The 27,461-nt window shown below is 46.3% G+C and overlaps 1 protein-coding gene and 1 pseudogene across 1 annotated transcript; one reads left to right on the top strand and one right to left on the bottom strand.

Annotated features, from left to right (window-relative positions):
• Positions 1-1,027: 1,027 nt before the first annotated feature.
• On the top strand, positions 1,028-21,846 carry LOC120379852 (opsin-5-like). The gene is made up of 5 exons (XM_039497376.1): positions 1,028-1,115; positions 5,608-5,770; positions 7,841-7,968; positions 17,206-17,534; positions 21,268-21,846. The coding sequence occupies exons 1-5, from the start codon at positions 1,028-1,030 to the stop codon at positions 21,844-21,846; spliced, it is 1,287 nt and encodes a 428-aa protein (XP_039353310.1).
• Positions 21,847-22,703: 857 nt separating this feature from the next.
• Positions 22,704-22,859, bottom strand: LOC120381345 (annotated as a pseudogene).
• Between the last annotated feature and the right edge of the window lie 4,602 nt (positions 22,860-27,461).

Raw genomic sequence — 27,461 nt, 5'->3', positions numbered from 1 at the left:
ATCTTGACTCCTTTGACTTAAATGGAGCAGGATTTACCCCTTCATTTATGCTTAGAGTGTAAACTGCTTAAGGCAGGGCCTGTCTTTGGTTTTGCCTTGCACAGGGCTGAGTACATTATCAGTCCTTAGCAAATAACATTTACCCAGGAGAGCTCAGATCAGCAGCTGGCCTTCAACAAGGTCCTCCCTCATGCTAACTCCAAGGGTGGCCTGCTATCTTTGACAGAACTGGCTAGTACATACTACCTGCAAGTGAATCTGAAAAAGGTTTGGTGGTTCAGATCAGAGGAGCATCCAATAGTCCTGAATGTCTTTGCAGTGGGAATCTCCCAGGAACAGGCTTTTTTGAATGTTTCACAGTTCACCTGGGTTTGTCTGGGCTGTATACCATGAAAACTGTATTTCTGCTAGGTTCCTGGATGAAACCAGGAGGCTCAGGAACAGGAAAGTTTAAAAGAAAGGAACTGGATGATTCTGGGCCTAGGAAATGGGTTGGGCAGCCTTTCAAAACAGAGGAGTCCGTTTGAATCCAGCTCAGGTTAATAGTGACAGAAAGTGGTTACTACCTGATTAGAACGTAAGAACGGCCATATTGGGTCAGACCAATGATCCACCTAGCCCAGCATCCTGTCTTCCAACAGCGGCCAATGCCAGGGGCTTCAGAGAGTCAGATGCTTTTAAAAAGTATTAACTTGCAGCTAGTCAGTGTAATTTGTAATTAATTATACCATGCTCCGAGTGAGATGACCAGCAGCTATACAGTACAGTCTGATTCTATCAGCCCATTGCACAGCCAGTTAGCTGAGCACCACACTCTTTATTAACGGTGTTGCTCCCTTTATTCACAGCACCCATGCAATGTACATGCAGTTCCAGCCGCTAACTTTTGTTTATCCACAGCCTGAGGAAGGCCTCAGGCCAAAAATGTGTCTTTCCAACAGCCATGCTCCCCCAGGAAGAGGGAAAACTGAACATTCCTTAATTAACAAAAATTCACCTCCCCTTACATTTGTATTCTGTTTTGCAGATGGGAAATGCCTCTGATTCCTCAGCGTTCACATCCACCTTATCAGAGAGAGAAGACCTGATTTTTGGCACACTCTATTTGCTCTTTGGTAAGGAAAGACTTATTCTTACACAGGTGATCTCACACCCATGTCCATCAAGGATGGCATGGCACAAGCTACTGACATGTCTGTCACAGGGAGATTCAGGCACCTTGCATTCACTTCCACTAATAGTTTATAACTTCCAGAAAAGCGTTCCACGTCCTTTGGGTTCATCTGAGCTCACCCCACCCACACTCTCCATCACAGACAAGTATGGCATGAGCACAGGACTTTCTGGGTTCTACTCCTGACACCAATTTCCTCTGGGTCCTCGGGCAAGCCACATTAGTGCTCCATGCCTCAGTTTCTTCACATGCAAAATGGGGCTAGTAGTGCATATCTCCCTCACAAAGGGCTGTGAGGATTTACTCATGTTTTAAAATGCTTTGAAGTTGAAGAGTGATATAAAGGCCCTGATACAACTCCTACCGCAGCCAGCCATTGGGAGAAGAATCAGGCCTCAGATACTTAGCATTATTATTAGCTTCAAGCATGCAAAATGCATTAACCTCAAGGAGTGTGTACACCTCTGAACTGCCCTTCACTATCAGCAGGGGGCACTGGTGACATCTGAAAGCCAATAAGCGAAGCTGAGGTGTAAAGACATGCTTTGACAAGGCCTAATCTAGCTAAAGTGAGCAATGCCATAGATTCCCATGGGGCTGCTCCTGCTCACATGAGTAAGACAAGCAGTGTTTTGTCTGTAAAAATAACAATGAGGAAAGTAAGGAGAAAAACTGGTCAGAAAAATTCCAGTAAAACAATGTTTTGGCAGAATTTGTCAATTCCACAAAATCAAAACGTTCTGTGGAGATGGTTCGATTTGGCCAAAGTGCCAATGGAGTTCAGCTGGGGTTTCTGTAAGAAACCTGCCTCGTTTCCTGCCAGCTTGTCCTTCTGGCTGTTGGGCAGCTACCTGGAGCACTGCTGGTGAGCCTGAATTTCCAGGGTGTGTGGCTCTGGGGCAGGCGCCCATGCAGACTGCCTGGGGGATGGGAACCCCAGGGATTGCAGGGTTTGTGACTGCCGGGCAGCTCACCAAGCAAACCACCCTGAGGCTGGGGCTCCATTCACTTTTGAAGAGAATGTTGGAATTTTTGATTTAGTTCCTCACTAAAACAAAACCAAATGTCAAAATACTGAAATCCTCTGGGAAAAGATTTAACTCTCTTCACCCAGCTCTAGGAATGAGTGTGAGCTGTGAGTGAAGCTCTGTGACACACACTGTGGTGTGGGGAGAGGTGAATAAATCCTGAAAGAAAATGAAGGATAATCTGCAAACATTCATAGAGCCAGATCCTGGTCTCAGTTACACTCGTGTAGAAGTGGAATAACTCCATTGCAGCCAGTAGAGTTACCGGTTTAACTGAAAACAGGATTTGACACACTGCCCCACACAGCTGCCTTCTCAATGACTTGTTCATTTCAGGTTTCAATAGATAGCAAGGTAAATTAATCAGCGTCTCTTCTGTCTACGGCTAGGAGATGCTTAATGATGCGCTGAACAAAGGATCTCTGCTGTCAGGGAGAAAAGGAATTAATGGCTTGGATGCCTCTGGGAAAAAAAGTTTGTAACAAAGTGATCAGCCAGGGCGTCCGATCAGGCCTGGGCACCAGACCTAGACACAGCTCATCCAGGTCCTCCATCTCAAAGACCACTTCCTAGGTCAGAATTCTGTCCCCTGGCCAACGAGCCTGCCTTGTGCCATTCCTCTGCATCCCGCCACAGCTTAGACCCAGGCTGGTCAAGTCCGTGTATTTTCATTCTTGTGAGCTGTGTGTAGAGGTGGCAGTTTATTCTAAAACGGAAAGATTCCCAACTGCAGTGTTGCCAGCTCTCAAAATTTAATCATGAGTCTTGTGACATCTGGGATTTCTCACAGAGTCCAGACACATGCAGTCATGTGATTACATGTAAATCTCCCCTTTCAACCAAGTTTCTGGCTCTTGTGGTGGAGGAAAAGCTTGAAAATGTGACCCAAGTGCCCCCTGAAGGCTCAAGAGCTATAAGGTAAAAGAAAAACAACCTAGGTTGTTTGGGTTGTTTAAACCTCCTGATTTTTAGGGGCCCAACTCAACTTTTGAATGTTTGAGGTTAGCAACACTGCAGTAGCTGATTCCCAGTCAAAGCCAGGGATGGAAGAGAAGGACCACTCTGCCCACACTCCTGCCTGGGATGCTGCATTTCACATCCTAATTTTCCTCCATCCCACTCAAATGTGGTCATCTTCCACTTTTACTATCAGAGAAAACTCAGTTCAAAAACCAGGAACTGATCGCAAAGCAAGGTCGCAGGAAATCTTATCTGAACATATGCTGAAGAAATGGATCCCATGTCATTTTAAACAGCGTGAGCTCATACACTCACTCTGTGTCCCATGTGTCGAACTCTGTAAGATGAGAAGTGTGCAAGCAATGCACAGAAATGCACACACAACACACAGATACACATGCAACCACACCAGGAGTACACTGAAACACAAACACATGCCTACACAAACCACCACACCAGGAGTACACTGAAACACAAACACATGCCTACACAAACCACCACACACACACGTGTGCACACCAGAGCACTCAAACACACACACACACACACACACACACATGCATATGGAAGCAGACACAGGAACAAACAAACATGCGCACACAGGAGTGTACCCGCTCACATAATGAAGTGGCATACATGGAAAAAAACAGCCTGCTTCATGCCGTTCTGAGCTAGGTGGAGGTGGTAAGACTGAGAAAGTCAGCAACTCTTGCATGCAGCTAAGAAAGATCCTAGAAGATAATAAAGCTAGTAGAATACAGCTAATGAAGAGGCGAGGGAAGGTGTCAAAATAGCTTTGTGGAGGAGTCCTCTAGCAGTGCTGGAAACAAGGATATTCATTTGCAGACTAGTTCCCCTTAAGTGATCCATAAAGAGCATTCAAAAACTATGTATCTGGGAGCAAGTATCCCCTGCAGGATCCTATTTATTGAGGATAACATGTTTCTATTAGCCATTATACAGCTTTGGCATGTAATTGTAACTATAATATTTCATTTACAAGCGAATCCAGTGGGAATTAATTCCAGTCCCACATAACCTGCCCCTTGAGTAGCTAGGTTCCCCTTTGTGCATATACAGGAAAATTATTTTAGTGTTACTTAACGGATGAAGAAAACCCTGGTATGAACATTTATTTACCACTGTTGTTTTAAATACATTCCAAGAAAACAAATGGCTTTTTCCTGTTGGTTAGGCTGGATTTACCCTAATCTTCATAATGTCCTTCTTGTATATGTTGTAAACACAATATTGCACAGCACAGACTCACACTAGAGATATTGCCAGGAAGAAATTAAAAGCGGAACATGCTCAGCTTCTTGGCATCACCGCCATAACAACACTGTCACAAAGCTCCCACTATTTATCCAGCTGGAAAAGGTTGGAGGCTCCCAGTCTTCAGTCAGAGGAATTCAGCTCTGCCTTGGACTCTGCTCGCAGAGTCCGTTTCACTGACATTCTGCCTGCTGCCCCATCCCCAAAGCATCTAACAATGACATTCCCATTTAAAGTTGCTCTAAAAGTGCTCAGGCAGCCTCATGCCCTTAGGTGTCTAATGGTTGTTATTCACTGTGCCAGCTGAAGACACTCTTTTTGCCAAGTGCAGCAAGTTCTGGAAACAGATCATATACCAGGGGGGTGACCAGCCTTGAAAAGCCTGAAGACACTTCCGCCTTTTGTATAGCCTGAAAATGATGCTTCCAGGAGAGCTTGGAGAGTTGCCTGGCTCTTGCCCTATATCTGGTTACCTGGAGCTCCCTAATGCAAACTGAAAGGGCAGTTACCAAGTTTTTAGAATGGCCATGATTGTGCAGAGGAGATGAGGTAATGTTAGTGTGGAAGGAGCATGCCCAGTGTGAACTATATCATTCCAAGAGCCAGAACAGACAGATTGGACAGAGTGCTTGAGCAGTCCATATAAAACCCTTCTTCTTGTCTCTAGCCAGCCTGCCTGCCAAATGCTCACTAACCATTGCACACGGTGATGATGCAGCAGAGGTACAAAGCCAGGTGCTTTATTGATCACGTCTGTCCTGGCTGAGCATTCCCCATGTACTCACTACACTCCAAATTCCTGCACCAGCACACGGTGGACTCTGGGTAAAAGCTGAGAAGCAGTTTTCTCCTTGCACATTTCAAAGTCCTGGTTAGCAAGAAGGGATGTGACCCAGAGCGTTATAGGGCCCCACAGATCCTAAAGTGGGAAATCTGCATGTTTGAGATCTGTGTCTGTTCTTCCCTTTACACATTCATACATGCAGTGAGCGGCATCTCTGCACGTACACGGCTGCCAAATAAACACAACTCATCAGTGTTTGAGGATAGTAGGTGACCAGCAAGACAGACCTGCACACATGCCCTCCCTGTCCCTATGACATGCACTGCACTGCTGCTATCCAGCTTGGGTATCCTATACTGGGGCTGTCTCTCTCTGCCTTTTCTCAGGCATAGTTTCTCTCTTTGGAAATTCCCTGCTCTTGCTGGTGGCCTATCGGAAGAGATCCATGTTGAAGCCTGCTGAATTCTTCATTGTGAACCTGGCTATCAGTGACCTGGGCATGACGGTGACCCTCTTCCCTTTGGCCACGCCATCCTTCTTTGCACACAGGTAGCTCATTTGCATGGCATTGCATTTAACGGGCATTTCCGCGGGTGTCAGTTTGCAAATCCTGCCTTGACCTGGAGAAGGAATGAAGACTAAGGGCCAAAGTCTGAGCTCAATCACAGAGATGTAAATTTGAAATAATCCCATTGAAGGCAAGGGACTTACACCAATGTAAGTGGGAGCAGAGTTTGGCCCTAGATCTCTCGTAATAGGAATTCATATCCTGCACTGGGAACAGGGATCATTCCCAAGGGACTGAGCCAAATATAATCAGATATGAGCCACCTCAGCAGGAAGAGCCACCCCCCCCCACCTCCCCTCGGCAACTCCCCTGCCAAAAAACATAGTGCTGCTGGCCCTTCTGTGGCCACCACATACGCGCCTCTCAGAGGCAGTGGCTCCAATTAGTCCCCTGCACTGGCTTACGCTGCTCCCTTGTTAATCCTCCTCAGGTTTGCCATACAGGGCTTTTGTGGGGTGCACCTCCCCTCCCCACAGCCCAGCCATCAATCTGACCAATGCCTGGTGTTGCAGGTTGGAGTCTATTTGAATCCATGTGGCATTGTGGGGATGTATCCACATGGCGCAGTAGGGAGAGTCACAAACGTGGTCCGAAGAAACCACATGTGGCTCATGAGCTGTAGGTTCCCTGCTCCAGAGCCTTGCAACCCTGCAGGACCTGACTACAAGTGTCAGGTTTGGTTTGGGTATGAAAACAACCTGACCCTCCCAGCCTCGGGTTGGGTCATCTCTGCTCACCTTCTGCTGGCCGGGGGTAGGCGTGGCAGCTGCGTGCCCCACTCCTGCTGACTGTCACCACCTCGCTGCTCTGTGTGTGTTGCAGTGTGAGCATGCCGACGAGTCGCAGCACATCTCTCTGCGGCACACACAGCACAGCGTGGCACCCGCAGCCGCCAGTCTGACCCCACAGGGAAGCAGCCAGAGACAGATCGTGGCCATGGGATGTACAGCGCAGGACACCCCTACCAGGCCCAGGCCACACTTCAAGGACTAGTTGGCAGTGCCGACACAGGTTCAGGGCAAAGTGTTGGATTTGAGTAGAATCATTTTCAGAACTGACCTGACACACTCCAGTTGGGTTGGAGTTGGCTGTGCTCAGGTCAGGTTTGGGTCCAGGTTGGGCTTTAAAATTAGGCCCAAGCAGACATCTACTCTGGATCCACCCAATGGCAGGGGGCTGGCAAGACTTGTACAGTATGTACCATCAGGTGCTGCAGCATATTTAAACTGAACTTTGCTAGGACAAAACCTTTCAGCCACGTGCAGCGTCCTTCCGAAACTGACTTATCACCTTTCTGTTTTGAGGGAGGTAGTGTGGACTAGTGGTTAGGCACAGGTCTGGGCATCCAGAGACCAGAGATTATTCCCAGCTCTGCCACTGACCTGCTGTGCAACCTGGGGCAAGTCACTTTGTCTCTCTGTGCCTCAGTTTCCCCCTCTGTAAAATGGGGCTAATGATATTAACCATCCTCTGTAAAGATCTTTGAGGTCTGTGGATGAAAAGTGCTAAACATTATTACTACTTCCTTGAAACTGACACTCCAACAGTAATGGGCAAAGAGTGAAGCTGTTTCAGTTAAATATATAGAAGGGTTTTTTTTTAAAAAGCAGTACATGCAGCTTGTGTGTACAACTGCATGTGTGACTAGCTAATCATGGTCATTTGCATTCACAACTCAGTTTGTGCTCACAGCTGTGATAACTGTGTGTACCGTAGGGGCACAACCACATGCACATCTCCTTAGACAATCAGGCCCTAGGTATTTATGTCCCCATTTCATTGCATCCACCAGAACAGTCTCCTAGAGCCCAGCTCTACCGCTTAAGTAGTTTTGCTTTCTGTGTCAAACCATGAGCTGGAGTGGTGCCAAACTTCTGTAATCAAGTGTCTGGTTTGAAATGCTGGGTGGGAAATACCCATGTGACTTCATGAACTGCATGAAGCAACTCAGACAAGTTCCCACCCTCTCAGCAGAATCACAAGCCTTGCGAGCTCAGCATGTGGGGTAAACGTGAAGGTTTCAATTTTACCTGATGATTTTTCTCTTCCAGATGGCTGTTTAACCATGCGATGTGCACATTCTATGCATTCTCCGGCATGTTCTTTGGCCTCTGCAGTCTTACCAGCCTGACAGTGCTAAGCACGGTTTGCTGCCTGAAGGTCTGTTATCCAGCATGTGGTAAGTGCTGGGATGTGTAACCCACGTTACTCTCTCCACGTCTGCCTTCCTGGCTATTACTGCCAGTAACGCCACTCCATCTCCCCCATTCTTTAACAACTTAGGTTAGTCACAAATCTCTTGGCAGCAGCCCCCTGAAAAGCTCTCGATTAGGAACATATTCATAAACATTTTAAATTACTCTAATTAACAGAAACAATAATACCATAGCTACTTGTTTTCCTCTTTTAGTTTGCATATCTAAATTCATCACCATCCCATTTACTGTTTGGTGCCATACAATCAACGCAGCAGGTCCTTAGAAGTGTGGGTGGGAGCAAGTTAAATGTATTATTTCACAGCCCCTAATTAAACAGGGCGATGTGTTAGAGCTCCAGTATCCTTGCCAGGTACTAATTGTACACACAATGGGGCGTCAGTTGAGTGATCGCTGCTTCCAGAGATCATTGGGATCTATGGATCAGCAGTTCCTTTCCAAAAACCATTTCCTAGGGGTGCCAATGTGGTTGTTGCCCCTTTGCCCTACTGCTCTGTGTGGCTTTTGGTTTTAAGGATTTCGTGGATTGTCTCGGGGCAGGCAATTTCACACCAGTCTGAGTGCTGGGCTGCAGATAAAGGCAGTTATGCTGCATGTGTGAGCTCTTAACTTAGTGTTAAATACATTTTGCATGACTGACTCTGTCCTTGCACAGTGGAAACGCTGCACATCTGATTTAGGAAGTTCCCTGTTTTATGGCTCTCGCTCTAAGGGTTATTCAGATCTAATCACCATCTTTTAGTTGAATGTTAGCCATGTGGCTGGTGTTGTGCAAGACAGAAATACAAAGAAAATCGTAGCCCACCCGCCCAGTTGTTCATAATCAAGGCAGGGTTTATCCGAACTGATCCTAATGACTAGGGCCCTACCAAAGTCACAGCCATGAAAAATGCATTGTGCATGAAATCTGATCTCCTCCTGTGAAATCTGGTTTTTTATGTGCTTTTACCCTATACTATACAGATTTCACGGGGAGACCAGTGTTTCTCAAATTGGGGGTCCTGACCCAAAAGGGAGTTGCAGGGAGGTTGCAAGGTTATTGGGGGGGGAGGGGTCACGGTATTACCACCCTTACTTCTGCGCTGCCTTCAGAGCTGGGTGGCCAGAGAGCAGAGGCTGTTGGCTGGGCACCCAGCTTTGAAGGCAGCACCCTGCCAGCAGCAGCGCAGAAATAAGGGTGGCAGTACCGCAACCCCCCTACGATAACCTAGTGACCCCCCAAACAGCTCCTTTTGGGTCAGGACCCCTACAATTACAACACTGTGAAATTTCAGATTTAAATATCTGAAATCATGAAATTTAGGATCTTAAAACTCCTACAGCCGTGAAATTGACCAAAATGGACCATGAATTTGGTATGGGCCCTATTTCTGACAGATTACACTGCAGAGATAGCAAAACAAAAATGTATTCTAGGTCCGGATTTTTAGGACTGTACATGCATAAGTTTGCATGCATTTGCACACCTAATCTGTGTACACAATTATTGTGATTGGACATGTAAATTCTTATTGCCATTTTGGAGGATGATTAGCAGCTGTGGACCCAAATTAGGTGCACAGACAGCATGCACAGATGAGCACTTGTAATTCTGAATGTCTGGGCCTTCATCCTCCCCCCGATAGAGTGAATTCATAGACCTCTTGTCTCATGTATTCTGATGTGAAACATGGCAGATAGCTTTCTTGGGGCTTTCCTACTTTGGAGAGTGCCTCCACTTAAAAGAGAGGGAGGTGGCAACAGAACATTCTCCATGAGGGGCCCTCAGTCTGAAACGGCTCAGGTCACTGGACTGTCAGGGCACAATACAGGGCATATGCATTTATTGAGAGCCCAGTTCCAATGCCTTACTCACATGGAGTAGTACCTGATTCCAAGTGGTCTCTCAGAAATCAGTGGAAGCACTTGCAGTGTCAGATACTAGCCCATGTGAGTAAGGGTGGTAGAATCAGGCCCCAAAACACCTTAGGAGATAGGGGCTTATTAGGGGCTGAGATTGGTGAGGGAGTGGGAAGCTTGGGGGAAGACTGAGTTGGAGTGCTGCTGGGATCGCTAGTTGTTCATTTGCAGTTGATTGTTAGAAAGGCTCTTTTCCACTGAGGGAAAGGCTCATGCTACAGCACCTGCCCCGGAACCAGCACTGCCCCTACATACAGCCAGGGCAAGAGCCCTGAGGCACCAATGAAAAGACAGCCGAATGCTGCAAAAATGACTTGAATCTTTTCTGGCAAAGTGGTGTGCTTTAGCGAATGCCAAGGAAGCAGCTTCCATAGCAGGGCCAGGGAGTCAGATCTATTTTCATAATCACATGAGTGGGAAGCCTGGGAGAATTCCCACCCCCAAATTAGGGCTGGATGGCAGATGTAGTCATTGTGGGTAACATCCACCCTCCACACTTTTAAACCCCACAGTGGGGTCACGTATGGGGGCCTCAGGAAGACCAGCTGCCTCTGGGAGTCTTTGAATCCTCTGTGTGCTATGGAGAGGAACTCCCTGCCTGCTCCAGACAGGCCAGTGCAGGGGGCAGTTGAGGAAGGCTGGAGGACGAGCCACTGGATCCACAACTGCACAAACACAGGGGCCAGGAACATCCCAACCCCAACAGGAGGGTTTGAGACAGGGGCTCTGGAACAGCCAAGGCGAGTTAGTGGCTGCACAGAGGCGGCAGGTTGGGCTGGATCCATTCAGCCTTTGGGAAGGGAAGGGCGAGTTTTACACTGTAGGACAATAACCTGCCTAGGCTTCATCCCAGTGGGAACATCACTCCCAGGGGGTTGTATTTTAAACACATTGCAGCATGAAGCATAATCTGAGTGGTGCAAACTAGAGCCTAAATCTTTATACACAGGCACACAGTAGTGAGCATATGCCAGACTCGTGCATGAGAAATGAGGTGTGGCATGAAAATCTGGCTCTAAACTGTTGCTATTGATCCAACCATGATATTGCAAGAAAACACAGTATTTCCCTATGGCTGTACCTGGAGGATATGGAGGGCAGGCTTGACTGTGACATGGTCAGTGCTGACCTTTTATTTTGATCCACTATTGGCAAGAGACATATATAACACTGGGAAATAATTAACATTGTGGGGCCAAATTCACAATGGGGCAACTCCCTTTTGCAGCACAATTTTCACCTGCATTATTTTTGCCTGGACTTTAGTTGTAGATGTTAATCTGAGTGCTTGTAACACACCAAATGTGGGTGTGAATCAGGTAGTTAAAGAGACATATACTTAGATTAGCACCTGCAGTTCATTGTCTGGGTACAAAAATTGGGGTACAAATTGCACCCACAAAAGACGAGCTGAGGTCCAGACACCTATCTGTAAATGTACCCTATATGTTTTTATATTGTCCTGCAGGAATTACTTGCATTTTCTCATTTAGACAGCTGAACCTGCCAACCAACATATATCTTCACAGATTTTGGATTACAGACAAATAAAAATATAATAGAAACCAACAATATTATTAACTTGATTTGCAGACAAATTCTCCAAGATATATTCTCCAATAAATTCCCTTCGCAGCAACCCAGGATGGATACTGAGTGGGAAGGACCCGAGTAGCTGGATTTCAGTCACTCATTGCATTGGCATCCATCTTGTGGCTGAGTTTGGTAGATTGGTGATTTATACACACTCTAACACACGGCAATTTATTTCTGAAATGGTGTGCCCGGGAAGGGAAGCCCAGGCCAGCCTACAAAGCAGCATCTCAAAGGAGGCCACGATGCTGGGTAATTACGGCCTGATCTTGCAACATTGAAGTCAATGGGAGTTCTGCCATTGACGCCAATAGAGCCCTTTGAGGAGCTGTATGCTTAGCAGAACATGCCATGTACCTTGTAGGAATCCAGACACACCTAAATGACTAAATTGGTGTCCCTCTTGGTAACGAATAAGTACCTGAAGAACAGACTGCAGTAGTGAGCTTCTGCAGCCCCTGAGCCTTAAACCACCAGCCTGTGCCCCACTTGGGAGCACGTACCTCCAGCCAGGTTGGAAATGTGCCTTCTGTTCTAGCAGGCATGGCTGGCATTTCCCCTCTCAGTCTTTTTCTTTTCTACACTCTCCCAGCCCAGCCACACAGTGGGAGGAAGCAGCACCAAAAGGAGAGAAGCAAATTTTAAAGTCTGCAGGAAAACAAACAAAACACAAAACCTCCTATAGAACTTTGCTTGGCAAATGCCACTAGTGGCCACATTCTCTGAATGGAGTGGCACAAGGCACCTACAAATTCACACTTTTGCATACCCCGGTGGTGTGATCGCACAAACACGAATACTGACAGGAGGAGGTACCCAATTTCCATGTGCAAAATGCCCATTCAAGTGCAGGAAGATACATTTCACATTTCTGAAGTCTCACTTTCTGCGATCTCTTTGGAGAACCCAGGCCTTAGTGGTAGGGAAAGGAACTCCCTGTAGCTAGAGCAGGGACGTCTGGGTTCTAGTCCCATTTCTGCCAATGACTCCCTGTGTTACATTAGCAGAAGTAATTTGATTGTTTGTGCTTCTGCCAGCTGTATAATGTAGATAATAAATAGTGACCTACCATTTGGGGATTTGCAATAATTAATTGCTTGTATGTAAAGTACTTTGAAAGAAATGAAGGACACGAGAGAAATGCCACTGTTACTTAGTATATTACTAGATGAAAGTCAGAGCCAAACTTTCAGCAGATTTCTCATTAATACTTCTGTCAAACTTGTGGTGCCTCCATTCTGCACAATGCAAACCCCTGCTTTGCCACAGCTGAACTCAACTGCCAAGCTGCAGGGACACATTGATTTGCTTGCAAACTTTTGCAGATGCATGACTGGCAGCCACAAAGCAGATAGCCTCTAGGGACAAACAGTCCAATTCATAGAGATAGCATTGGAAGGAAGTCACCTCAGTTAAGCAGCCAACAGAAAGCTTATGGGATCACTTTGTATAACTGCAGAAATTATCACAAAAGGTGGGGAAAAAAAGAAAGATTAAATTTGGCTATTAAAAGACAGCCAGGTACCAGCATCTTTTCCCTCTGCAATTTCTGTTTCTGCTCTCTAGATGATTACTGCACTTGGTTGTGTGGCTTCTCAAGCTTATCTTCCTGTAATGCACTTGTGCATTTGCCACTAGGAAATGACTAATCTCAGCATATTTTTAATTGCTTAGTTTCAAAGAAAAGTTATTCCAACATATGTCTGAAGATTTAGCTCTTTAAATTAAGCCCTTAGAAGATCAGAGAGTTTAAGATTTAAGGGATGGGGGAGGGAACTCAGAGAAAAATCCAACTCATGTTTCATCAAATGGCTTTTCTGAAGTAAACTCTGATAACGCTGTTGATTTAAAACTTAAAATAAAAGCTCTGATCTTTCTCCATTTCCAGATGCAAATCCCCCCAGGCGCCTCTCCCAAACCCTTATTTTCATCAAGGTTTAGGAAATCTGCATCTTACTTAGCATTTCACCTCCAGAATTTTAGGGACTCTCAGAAACTGGAGCTGAAAAAGGCCCATCAAAGCGACCTTCCCTGGAACCAGTACAGGACAGAACTTGCGGGACTGCCCCTCAGCATATTCTTCAGCACTTTGGCTCTGATTACTAGCCTTTATACTGTAGGTGGCTTGTCATACAGAAATATATATAATGGGCACTATACAGATGATTAAGTAATCACAGTTCGCGCTCTAAAGTACATACACACTCAATATGCAGTGAACTTACTACACTTTCAAAGTGTAGCATAGAGTACACTTTAACTGCAGAGCTACTATGCTTGAAGGGTTTGTGTTGTGTGTACACAGGTCATTTCAATGAACTCAGCCCCAAATTAGTGCATAGTAAACCCCACCTCCTTCCCCGGTGTAGACAAACCCTAGAAGGCAAGGAGTGGGGGAAAGGGAATATTACAAAGTAGAAGTGCCTGGTCCAGTTTTAACTATTCAAATGCTGATGCTCCCCGTATCTTGCATGTGAGACTATTGCCAGTGAAGTAGATCTCACCCTTGGGTATTTCTCCGATTATTCAGGTGAAACAGGCTTTACCTCAATTTCCCCTGGTTACGTGGATCATCTCACCATGAATTCCATGGGCCCCCACATGGAAGAGGAAGGCCAGGATTTCTAGCTATTACAGTCAGTCAGGGTTTTACCACTAACTGGGGCAAGTCATTCCACCTCCTTCTGGGCTTTGTTTTCCCTGTCTGTCTAATGGGGATAAGAGTACGTGTACACTGCAGTGCTTAATTTGTGCCAGGGCTGAGCCCCGGCACCTCTGCGGCTTGGCAGTTCAGAGCCCCGGCACTTCTGGAGGTTGGTGCATCAGTTATGAAAATAAAAAATAGTGCTTGAGCCCCAGCACCTCTTTCATTACAAATTAAGCCCTGGTGTACTGCCCGGCCCAGCGGCTTGGTGAGGCTTCATTAGTTAGAGTTTGTTAAGTTCTCCAAGCTGCTCAGCTCCATGCAGATTGTTGTTATCCATTCCAGTGTTTCTCTGCTAAGCCAAGGCTGATTGCTTCAGCTCAGGAGTGCCATGCTATGCAGAGTGTTCACGGAGGCATAATCCTGGCTGGACACGGGTCAAAGTGGTGAATGGCAGGCAGCTCAGGCTGCATGCCCAGGGTTTGCTACACTGGCAGAGCTCCCTGTAACAATCATCATCTCGTCTCACTGAAAGTAACTACGGTGAAGTGGAAAAGGTTCATTTCCCAGCAACCAACTGCTTGACAGCTTTTTGTTCTAACCTATATGGAGTTACACCAGGGAGGCCTTTAACCCACTGGATATAGGACAATGTGCCTGCAAACCGTGAGGACTTCAAGCCTACATTTCCAGAAAGCCATCTGATTTGTACCAGAAACTGACAGGACTGCTCTGGGATAGCTCTTGTCCTACCTTATAGGATTGTTCAGAGAGAATGGCAATAGGCAAATCCTCCTCCCCATTCAGACCAAGGATCTGTGGAGTCTCAGAAAGCTCAGTCCTCCTCCTCCAACTCTTTTAAGACCTATGGGGAACTATGAAGCACCATGGTCTCAAATGCCAACACCACAGAGGACGTCATCTATATATCATTGCAAATAGCCTCATCTCCCTCAGCCTGGCTGAAGAAGAAACCACGTATGACACAGGTGATGCTGGGAGAAGACGGAAACACTTTGGAGACCTACCAATTATCATCACCTTGCCCTGCATCAAAGGTCTCTGCTGAAGATGGTGACATCAGCCCTCCTGGACTCCTCACTGTTGATGAGCATATGCCACATTGTGACCACACACATTGTTCTCTTTCATTTGTGACTAGCCAGAAAACTGCACCTCAGCTTAGCCAAGAAGCTTGGCCGCAGAGATCAAGGCCCTTTGACCCTCCAGGCTGGGCTCCTGCCGCTCACTGGATCTAGATATGAACACTCTAACATCAAAAAAGCTTCAGTAACTCCAGAAGACAGCAGTCTTCTCCTCAGCAACACCAGTCACCAGAAGCACTTCATTCTCCCCAACTCCTGATGCTCTGCTTACTACCCAGGGTCCCTGTGAAACACTGCATCAAATTCAAGGTTTCAGAGCTAAACTTCAAGGCCTTACAGGGGATAGTCCTGAGATGTCACAGGGAGAGGCGGCCTCTGAAGTAACCCCTCCCTCACAGCTGCTTTTCTCAGGAACAAAGAAGCTGCCAACCTCCAGTGGAGCTTGTGGAAGCAGGGCTTTCTCGGCAACAGGGCCAAGGCTCTGGCACACCTTCCTGGGGAAGACCAGAGCGACCGTAGATCTCATACTCAGAACCCAGAGAGACAGACTGGTGCATTTGTGCATGCAGTGACCACGACTGTGCACATGTTCATGGTAACTTTGTGCCGGTTGAGGCGTGTAATTACACACGCATCTTACTGAAAATGCAGTAAGCAACACTAACCCCAAAGCTCCATATTTTTGATGTTTGTCTTTAACAACTTACTCTGATAGCTAGGACACCAGTCACCTGAGACTCAGGCCCAAATTAAAGTCAAATACTAAGTACTGTCCTGCAAACAGTAATTTATGAAAATACCCAATCGAGCCTGTTCCAGGTATATAGACACACACACACAAAATCAGCCTTCGGTGCACATGTGTATTGGATTCCCATTCTGATCATTGCCCGTGGCAGATATGAGGAAATGCTGCCTTTTGGGTTACAGTCAACATTGCTAGAGTATTACTTTGGAAGGTAGGGGCCATAATCTGCTGCTGATGCACCCATACAGTGACTACTATCAAAACAAATGGAAGTGACTGGCTCAGTGGTTTGAGCATTGGCCTGCTAAACCCAGGGTTGTGAGTTCAATTGGGGGGGCATTTAGGGATCTGGGGCAAAAATCTGTCTGGGGATTGGTCCTGCTTTGAGCAGAGGGTTGAACTAGACGACCTCCTGAGGTCCCTTCCAACCCTGATATTCTGATTCATACCAAAAGGAGGATATACCCCTTGGGACTGGAGCTGTCCATCAGCACTGACATTAAGGGACACATGTTCAAATGGCTTCTGAAAGTATTTGCAGGTGCTGTCGTGCACGTGTGTAAATACGCAAAGTTTAATGCGGAGAGGTGCAGACTATTTACTGTGCATCAAATTCCAGAAGCCCTTTGAAAATGCAGTCCTGAGCCCATGTAATGTAAAGCTTTGCTGAAAACTTTGGAGGAGCTGCCAACACTTTCTCACACAATTCCTCAGAAAGTAAAAACTGAGAACAAGAGTTATTCAAGTAACACTACTGACTGAAGCTCAGGAAGGGGAGAGAGGATCTCTGCTAAGGGTGGTTGGGTTTGTAAAAATATCTCATCAATCCAAAAGAGCATTTGCTACCTGCAGCAAAAGCAGCATGCATCAGGGGACAAGCCCAGAGCTGGGGAGCAGGAGACACGTTCTGTTCTTAGGTCTGTGACCTTGGGCAAGTCACTTAGCCTGTCTGTGGTGCCTCAGTTTCACTATCTTTAAAATAGGGGATGATAATGCTGACCTGCCTTTCTAAGTTTGCTCTGCAAAACCAGAACTAGGGAGCGGGGGTCATATGTGGGTCCTATTTTATCTCAGTGCCCTACATTTGGGGTTGGCTCAGATAAACGGCTTCAGATTATGGCCCTTTTCGGAAAGCCATCCCCTCAGAACTGAGGGAGCTCAGCCCTTTTCTTTGGAAACCTGCCAACTGCTGTCATTTCTCTTTTTGCAGGCAATAAGTTCTCTCCCACACATGCTGGTGTCCTGTTACTGTGTGTCTGGGCATATGCCCTTGTCTTTGCCATAGCTCCTCTAGCCAACTGGGGCAGTTACGGACCAGAGCCCTACGGGACAGCCTGCTGCCTGAAGTGGAAAGCTTCAACCAGGGAGGCAGTGATCTATATTGTGGCCCTCTTCATCTTCTGTTACCTCTTCCCTTGCCTTCTGATCCTCATCTCCTACTCGCTCATCCTTTGGACTGTGAAAGTGTCCCGAAGAGCCGTGAAGCAGCACATGTCACTGCAGAGCAAAGCCAACAGCGTGCACAGCTTGATTGTAAAGGTAGGGCAATGGGGCTTGTGTGCAGCAATGAAAGCAAAGGGGCTTTGCTGGGAGATCTCTCACCACACCCGGGGAAAGTGTTACTAAGGGGATACAGCATGGACTGGAATGTAGGACCCCTGGGCTCTGCTCCCAGCTCAGCCAGAGATTTCCTCCATGACCTCAGGCAGGCCAACACCCCTCTCTGTGCCTCAGTTTCCCCGACTGTAAAATGGGGATAATGATACTCATCCAGCTTTGTGGAGCTCCTTGAGATCCTTGCATGCAAAGTGCTAAGTATGCTCAATTCTTTAAAACAAAAAATAAACAGGAAAAAAGAATCTGATCTGAGCCTGCTGAACTATTGGGAAAGTTCAGGCTCTGAGCCAGTTTGCAGCAGAATTCTGCAGCTTGAGCATAGCTTCTAAGACAAGGTAAACCATCATGCATTTTGCCTGTATCTCTTCTCCATTCTCTGTTCATCACTTACCAGGGCAGGGCCTGATACATGGCTTGTGGGGGCTGGATGATCTTGCAGGGGAATGGACTCAATGATCTCTCTCTCCTGTGGCCTTCCAGTGCAGCTGGAACTCCTGCCCAGCTCATTGGTTGAAGAGGACAGTATAGCATTACACAGGATTTGCTTTACTGCATCAGGTCACTGGTACTTTAAGTCCAGCATTCTGCCTCTGGCAGTGGCCAATACCTCATGCTTTAGAGCAGTGGTTCTCAACCCCCTTGTGGCCTGATCAGCACACAGCTGCAATCCATGGGATGTTCTCAGGGCCATATAGGTAGTATCCATATTGTGTGGATGCAGCCCACATGACACAGAGAGAGCTGTGTATGCGGCTCACAACGGTAAATAGGTTGAGCACCACTGTTTGAGAGCAAAGTGACCTCCTCTTCTCCATGCTGCTGGCTAATTGATTGCATGTGCCTTTCCTTCCGAACACCAGCAGGGATCAGCTGATGCCAGAAGTATGAGGGTTCATTACCCTTTCCTGAGCAATTAATTGCTCTGTCAGCTGAGACACCCTGAACACTGCCCAGGATTTGAGGGCCAGATTCTCAAACAAGCTAGGCATGCAAATATATGCCTAATATGCATGCACATGGCTAATGAGTTACATTGGGTCCACAGTTATCCTGTTTGATTGCACAGCTGCAGTAAATGCACACATATTTTAGGCTTGTAGTTGCTGAGTCACTGGAAGATCTGGCCCAAGCATAAGCTAAGAATTCTGAAGCCATTTGCTCCTCCCTAGAAATAGGCCCAAACCAAAAGTCAGATGCTATGCCCTCAAATTTTGGTGAAATTTGGATCTGAACCTTGGCTCCAAATTTTGAAGCTCTATCCTATTTCTATTCCTCTCCAAAAGGAAAAATACGTACAAATACCACCTAAGCACTCTGGCAGTCAAGACACACAATGGAGGGGTGGGAAAGCGTGGCTAATAAATAATTGAGAACATGAAAATAGGAAGGGAAAAGATGGCTGTTACCATTTCCCTGCATAGTGACACATGAAAGAAACACACAGGACCATGAAAGAAGAAAAAAATCTTATCAGATCAGCAACAAATAATCTTGCCTGCAGCTATTCCACCCCTCCCCCACATTCCCCAGGCACAAACCATTAAAACAAAGGCAAGTGCAGGCTGAAAATATGACCACCTCCACCCCGCGTATCTCAAAATCTGAGCGTCTCCTGACTATCTAGTGACAGCAGCATAACTGACTGTTCCCAGAGCTGCCTTGATTTGTTGGCAAACACATTCTCCTTTTATTATGGAGGAGTTTGGAGCCAGGGTGGCAAAGCCACCTTCACCAGTGACAGATGGAGGCAGCTTCCTGGAGGCAATATCCAAACATGCTAGGGTCTTGCTCATTCCATCAAACACTGGTTTGTTTGGAATTCTGAGTCAAGCATTTGAATGAGTCCACACGAGTCCATATTTCTTTGCACCTAAAATAATGAGACTCTTGAAGGCTTCTGAAAAGTAGAAGTATTTACCAAGCCAGATTAATTCTCCAAGTGTTTATATTTGTGCTGCTAGTAATACATCCCTTCTCCTCCTCCTTATTTAAAGCCATCTGATGGATTTGTTTTCATATTAAATTACATTGGAAATAATAAAAAAATGCTGCCTTCATGAGTCTTTGTTCCCCAGTCTACCGCTAATACTATAATTTACCAGGGGGTGCGGGAGAAGTCTGTCAAAAGAATTTATGCCTTTTTTAAAGGAAGAAAATTTGATTTTCTAACAGACTCAAATGTGTGTGGGGTATTGGAGGAAGGATGGACTTGTGGTGAAACCACTGGACCAGCACTCAGGAGATCAGCACTCAGTTCCCAGCCCTGCCACTAACTTCTTTTGTTTGTGCCTTTGTTCCTCATCTGTAAAATGGGAGGAAAAATGCCCCTGCCCATTTGTTTGCTGTCTCTCTCTAGATTATACATTCTTTGGGACAGAGACTGTCTCTCATTGTGCACAACAGGATCCTGGTCCAGTTAGGGCTTTTTGGTGTGACTGTAATACAATCATTCTTCTCTGTCCCAAAGAGCTTATTATGTTCAGCCTACTTGTGCTTTTTGCCTTCACATCTCATCACGATAAGGAAAGCCTCAGGACTGTTAACCTTTCCCCAACAAGCATCCTATATGACATAGAACAGTATGATATGGTTGAAGCTGTAACATGCTGACTTGCTTTGCCTATGTTACACTGCCGGCTGGCAATTTAACCATTTACATTCTGAACCTTCCTGCATGCCCGAGCATCACACAGCTTTTCAGATCATAGCTATTTAAATAAACAGAGAAGTAGGGCTCTCAAATTGTGTTCAAAATACCACCCCAATGGACAGGGGCGGCTCTATGTATTTTGCTGCCCCAAGCACGGCAGTCAGGCAGCTTTCGGCGGCGTGCCTGAGGGAGGTCCACTGGTAGCGTGGATTTGGCGGCATGCCTGCGGGAGATCCCACGGTCCTTTGCCTTCAGCGTACCCACCATCGAATTGCCGCCAAAGCTGTGGGACCGGTGGATCTCCCCCAGGCATGCCGCGAAGGCAGCCTGACTGCCACCCTCATGGCGACCGGCAGGCCGTCCCCCGCGGCTTGCCGCCCCAGGCATGCGCTTGGTGCACTGATGTCTGGAGCCGCCCCTGCCAACGGACATCCATCCCAACATACAGACAGGGTTAAGACCTCACAGCAGGAGAAGGCAGAAAGGGGATCTCACACACACCACCTGGTTTCTTTTCAGTACCTCAGTCTCTCTCAGGAGCTATCTATTTCCTGCAGTGAGGCCTCCTGATCCCACAAACATATCTAGTATGGATGGTCTGTTGGAGACTGGGAGGGATTATTGAAAAACAGAGACCCACCTAACTATTGTGCCGGGGTCTCTGGCATCATTTATCCCGTTAGATACATTGCTGCAGACGGCATGGCAGCCAAAATGCTCACTGCAAAGCTAGGAGCTGTCTTTCTTACTACTCTTTGTACATGTGTATGCTACAGAGGGGCTGCTGAGGAAAAGTTTGATCTGGATTGTTTGAGCCAGGGGGCTGGTTCTGGCCCTTCGGGGCTATGGCTGAATGGTTTGGAGTTAGGTTCAAAGTGTAACCTCCCATCCTCTCAAAGCTTAGGGATGCTTAGGCTTGGGATGTTGGCATAGGCTTGTGTGCACTTCATGAGTGTTGGGGGAACACTATGCTTCATACCATAGCCATTTCCTTTTCTCTTCCAGCTAAGCATTGCTGTGTGCATTGGATTTCTGGCTGCTTGGACCCCATATGCAATTGTTGCCATGTGGGCAGCCTTTGGAGATGCCAGCCAGGTTCCAGTTCTGGCCTTTGCACTCTCTGCCGTTTTTGCCAAGTCCTCAACGACCTACAACCCGCTGGTCTATCTGCTCTTCAAACCCAACTTCCAGAAGTTCCTCTCCAAAGACCTGTCCCTGCTGCAGGCCATCTGTGCCGTCATCTGCTGCAGCCACCAAAGTGTTGTCACACTCCAGTCTTTCCAGACCAGAGAGGGCAGAACCTCTGCCAGGCTCTCCACAGCCTTCCCTGAGTCCCCTGGGGCTTGCAGGAACTGCAACGACACTTTTGAATGTTTCAGTAACTATCCCAGGTGCTATAAGCTCACCCAGCAGCCTGATCCTACAGCCAGGCCCAATCTCTTGGCAGACAGGCCTGCTTGCCAGCCGGCTCTGAAAAGGACCGTGCAGGTCATGGTGCTTGTTACCAGGAAGAAGTCGGGAATAGGGACTACAAGCGTGGCAGGAAATGTTCTGCCTTCAGACCTTGTGAAAGATCTTATCTGAGCATCCAGAGAGGCCAGGAGCTCCTGAGCAGGGCTAGGCCTCCCCATCCTAGACAACAGGGAATATTTTAGCTTCATATTAAAAACAACAACTGTGTATATGCCTGATGGGTCCTAACCTGCAAAACACCCTTTATGTGATACAGAAAACTGTAGACCAGCCTTCCATTTTTGCTGTTGCAATTTTGGACCCACAAATTGCCCCTGTAAAAATGGACACTGGTGTCTGAAAATCTGACTATATTACAGTTATGGATGTTTCCACTGAAATACACTCCTCAGGGCCCTTTATCTTTGTTTTTCCACATTCTGGTGCTTTGATGGCCATGCATGAACTTTATTCTCTTGAGAAGCATTGTCGAGCTTTCAGGGCTGGGAGCTAGGAAGTTCTGATCCCAGCTCTGATATAGACTCCTGTAGCCTTTTGCAATCAAGCCACTTACTCATGTCAGTTTTCCCACTCATCTACCTCACAGGAGGACTGTGAAGATTAAGTAGTTAATGTTTGCAAAGTGCTTTGACTCCAAAGAGCCTTATATAAGCACTAAGTATTGTATTAAATCTCAAGAGACATCACTCTGTGCTTATGCCATATTACCCAATTCTCTCACATTAATACAAACCACCACCATTAATATAAAACAAAGCCCTGTCCTACAAATAAGGATTTGGGTCTAAGATGATCCAGTTCAATTAATACAGATTCCATGGACTTCTCCCCACAGTGAGATGGTCTTGGGATGCGGGAGCTGCTTGCTGTAGCACCTCGGTCTCCGGACTTCCTGGCTCGGCATGTCCCTGGGACCCTAGGGGCTACTATAGCCGGGAGCCTGTGCAGGGCAGCAGAGTGCTCCTGGACAGGGGTTGACTCCCTGGGCTGTGGTGCAGGAGCCGCAGGGTCTGTCTTATGGGACATTATTAGGTCCCCTCAGTATGTATCTCATAATAAAAGAGATTAAACTGATAAGAACAGAGACTACGCTTGATCTGAGCTCTAAGGAGCTGAGAAGCAATGTGAGCAGCAAGACTGCAACTGCATGACATCCATTTAGGTAGATTTGCAGTGATGCAAGACTGGGCTTTATTGTCCATTTAGCGTTTAGGTGTAATTTAAACAATGTATAGGCAAGACATTCCTAGGGGAGGGGACTGGAGTAGAGCAGAGCAGAGCAGAGCAGTTATCAAATGGCATGATCCAAAGTCCATTGAAGTTGATGGGAAAATTCCTGATTACGTGCTGAACCCTGTCACAGGGCAATTTACAAGGCAGAAAAAGATGGAAGTGAGAAGCCTGTGCACCAATACACAATCTGGTCAGCTCGCATTGTTTCCTGTTCTCAGAACTCTACCTTCTAATGGCAAAACTGACAGAGTGAGCACAAATACTACAAGTTTATATATGCACAACAGCTCCTGCGTAAGCACTTCAAGGAATGCAGTTTACTAGAACATTTGGGTAAATAAGGGAATCCCAAAACAAGAATATCCTTCTGTGACAGAAAAAAGGCGGCTATGTCCCGGATATATACAAAAGGATCTAACTCCAGAAATGCCATGTCCAAGAGAACCCACACTGGAGAAAGAGTGGCTACATGGAAGACAAAAAGAGATGCCCAATCTCTTTGCTATAGAGTTGGCTATTGGAATTACATATCCCAAACCATAAAACAAACTGAGGAAATGAAATGAATACAACACTCTCAGGAGAAACAGCCTCAGCACATGGAACACTAGCTACCATGTTGTATAATATACAAAACATTTCTAAGATCCTGTAGAAACTCTGTCGGTTACCAGGACCACTAATCAAATGAGGAGTGAGAGAAAACAATACACACTGGAAGTGGAGCAAACAGCCAGGTAACTCATACACATTCTGGATGCACTGAAACCAATGCATTTTGAAATAAGTTACTGGCTAAGAAAAATTTCCACCTTAAAATACAGCAGTAGGGGTGGAGAGAATGACAATATGCTCAGACTAGGAAATACAAAAATATAATAAAAGAAGAATGGAGGTGTAGAAGAGTAAGCTCATTGCTGGAGCACCCCCCTCATGACTGAGGATGGCCTAGCAGGCCCTCCTTGTCTGCCCACAGTTTCTCCAGCCTTGCAGTGGTGTGGCTCATCTTGTGACTCAGCCCTCCAGCCAGTCCACTTGTCCATCCTGCCCCTTTGAGGGTAACAGAAAGTCCAACAAACAATAGTCTCATGGACTCAAGCTGAGTCTTTGGCTCAAGTCTGGACTTGTTAGTATTACTACCACCCCCAGTCTCTGGGGTCTTCAACCACCTTTTCCAGTGGCTGGTAGGGGAACCCAGGTTTCCCCTCTCTTCTAGGTTCCAAGGCAGGGACCTTGTATTAAGCAGGCAAGGTCTGTCTACTCAGGCCCTCTGCTTCTTCCTACCTCAGCTATCTGCAGGCCTCCCTAACAGCCCCTTCTTGGGCTCAGCATATAGCAACATTCCTCACACCTACCCCAAGGGCTCAGGCTTCACCTGTCCTTCAGGGCTGTGGTTTGCAGGATTCCCCTGGGAGTTCGCTAAAGGATCCCAAATCACTAGACTCGAGCTTCAGTCCTTAAGAAAGCCTCTCTTATACTCTGCTTCTCAGCGAAACACCAGCTCCCCAGAGCCATATCCCTCTTTTGAAATCCACCATAGGTGCTAACTCCCTCCTATCTCCTCTTCCTTATTAAGGAAGGTAATCTCAGAGAACAGTTGCTCATAGCATCCTCTAGCTTTCTAAAAGTCCTTTTAAGGAACAACTCTTCTTCAGGTGGATCTGCTAATTGACCTACTTACCACCCCTACAGGTGCCAACAGGCAAGCTAATTGAGTTCACAGGCTTCTGTTAACCCTCTCAGGACCAGTGTGGGATTTATACTCCATCACCAGGGAAGGTGGGAGAGGGGGAAGATAATATATGTTTCCTAACAGCAAAGGGCCAGATTTTAATGCCCCACAACCCACACTCACATTGAATTGTACCGTACTAACATAATTGGCTATATTGATTTCAGTGGGGCTACGTGCAGAGTAAGGATCTACTGAGTGTGAGTATGGGTGGCAAAATTTGGCCCTAAATAAACAGATGCTGCCATCCACTGGAAGACAGAGCAGCTCAGACACTAAATGGCTCACAGTATCTGCACTAATATTCAGCTGTCCAGATGCCTAAGCCTCCCCACCCCCACAATACAGAAACTGCTTCCAGACTAACTAAATTCAACAAATATAATTAAAACGAGATTGCAAAATTCTCCCCCCTCATTTGACTCTTATTACTTTAATGTAAGGGCTGGGAGGCATCAGTCACAGCATCTATTCCCAGCTTTGCCACTCAGTTCTTGCATCACCTTGGGTAACTCACATCACCTCTCGGTGCCTCAGTTTCCTCATTTGTAAGATAGTTTAGCCTCTGTGAAAGCCGGATTATGGCTAAGGTTTCTAAAGTGATTTTCGATCCTGAGATGAAAGGGGCTATTGAAATGCAAAAGCATTGTTGATAGGATTCTTATTTTCCAGGATCTCTAAGTATTTACTTCTGTTTCATACTAAGAAATGTAGGTCTGTCATAAACCAGAGCAACTCTCAGAGCCAGTGACTGGGTAACAGCTGCTCCAGTCAGTGTCACATGGAGGTAGATGGGACACTAACTACCAATAAGAAACGCAGGAGCAGAATTGCCAGTGCCAACTGTTCAAAAATCCCAAGTCAAGTCCCAGAAATCCAGGAGATTGGCTTAAACATCCTGAGATTTAAATACAATTTGGGGTAATTTATACTTCCCTTTGGCTGCTGAGCCTCCATGAGGTTTTCAAGCTTTTCTCTGTAACCATAAGGATGAAATAAATAAATAAAATGAAAAGTGAAATTCTCACCTAATCACATGAATTTGGGAGCTGGAGCTTTAAGAAAACACTAAATATTGTGAAATTGTTGGCAACACTGTGAAGAGTCACCTGGCAGAACAAGGAAACCATTTTGAAAACCCTGAACACCCATTAGACCTCATCATGACAATTGGCCCATAGACAGAGCAGAAGCCAAAACAGAAAGAGGTTGTTTTTACTATCTACTTTGAAACCCGCAAGTGAAGGGCAGGATCTCTCTGGGTCTAAGCTGCATTAAGGCCTCATCACACCTCTCTGGTAGTGCAAATGGGGCTGGAAAGCAACCAGGTCTCCTTAGCTGGGGACTCTTCTCTGCCAGGAGAATCTCCAGCTGGCATAGACCAGATACAGCCAGCTCCTGGAACCCAGAATAATTTTGAGCTGCTTTGAAATACTTTGAGGCCAGCACGGAACCAGCCCAAGGTCATGGAGCTGCGCTGCTCAGAATCCAGCCCTCTATGCTCTCCCATCGTTTTGTTTACCACTGAAATCATGATGCTCATCACATAGCTCCTTCCATCACAGGAGTTCACATTACTTTGCAGTCAGCAAGTAATTTAGCCTTCCCACGGTTCTGTGAGGTAGGTAAGAATTGTTATACCTATCTGCAAAAGGGTCAGCCAAGAAGCAGAGATGTCAAGAGACACAGTTAAGGTCACAAAGAGTCAGTAGCAGAGGTGGGAACAAGCCCAAGCTCCCTCATGTAGTGATTAGAGCAAGCTGCCTTCTTGGTCACATTTAATGAGCTACTCCTAACAGTGATTTTCTACATCAATTTTTCAGTATTATTAGTTAATTAACAAAACTACCCTGCTCCACAATCCATTCAGCAACACTGCAGGGGAGTGGCATTAGACCATTAAGGCACTTAACTGGAATAGTAAATTATTTTCTCTCTAGTGAGCTATTGGCAAATACCATCTCACATATACAGTGCTACTGTGATAACATGTTGCTCTGTATTCTTTCCACAGCACACACTAAATTACTTGTCTTCTTTATTCCGTAATCTGATTCTTATCTCTTTCTCATGGATTATTCTCTGCAGATACAGATATTGCTATTCTTAGAATGCACTCTCTGAGCAGCAGAATATTGCTATCTTTTCTTTGCACCATGTGGACTTTTCAGTAATGCTAATACTTTACACTTATGTAGCAGCATCTGTTATTCAGACTGCACAAACCACTTTATAAAATATTAATTAATTTGAGCATCTTACAAAAGAGAAAAGTGTTATCCCCATTTTACATATAGGGAAAATGAGGCATAGGGAGGTTAAGAGACTTGTCCAAGGCCACCCCACCAATCAGTGGCAGAGCAGGGAATACAATTCAGGCCTGTGGTCCAAATACTGTGCCTTCACCATGACTATAATTCTGGTGCATACTTCTCCTGCCCCAGTTCACAGAGTTTAGCCAATAGTGCCTAAAACATCTAGGGCTAAGAATGGCCACAGGGTCGAAGAGGAAAGCAAATCTCACATTCCCGGGGAGAGGGAGTTACACTCCGTGCAGGAAACAGGAAGGAGGCAAATCATTCATCAGCTGATAAGATGACACACGGTCCAAAAGTTTCTCCTGTAATTTGATACTGGCTATGGACTGGGGTTTCATGTGAGATAAATTTCTGGTGTATCATTTCACTGAGGAAGCTCATCTGCCTCAAAAAAATGTGTCTCTCCACTGGGCCGATACTGTCCAGAGAAATGAAAAATGTCA

Source organism: Mauremys reevesii, linkage group 13 (assembly GCF_016161935.1).
Source record: "Mauremys reevesii isolate NIE-2019 linkage group 13, ASM1616193v1, whole genome shotgun sequence".
Lineage (NCBI taxonomy): Eukaryota > Metazoa > Chordata > Testudines > Geoemydidae > Mauremys > Mauremys reevesii.
Note: the sequence above shows the minus strand (reverse complement) of the source record. Positions and strands in the feature narration are given on the sequence as shown.

What these genes read in the sequence shown, in the direction of transcription:
- LOC120379852 (XM_039497376.1), top strand. Translation starts at nt 1,028, where the DNA reads ATGGGAAATGCCTCTGATTCCTCAGCGTTCACATCCACCTTATCAGAG. An exon ending in CACACTCTATTTGCTCTTTG is followed by an intron (nt 1,116 to 5,607) that starts GTAAGGAAAGAC and finishes GCCTTTTCTCAG; the next exon opens with GCATAGTTTCTCTCTTTGGA. An exon ending in GGTCTGTTATCCAGCATGTG is followed by an intron (nt 7,969 to 17,205) that starts GTAAGTGCTGGG and finishes CTCTTTTTGCAG; the next exon opens with GCAATAAGTTCTCTCCCACA.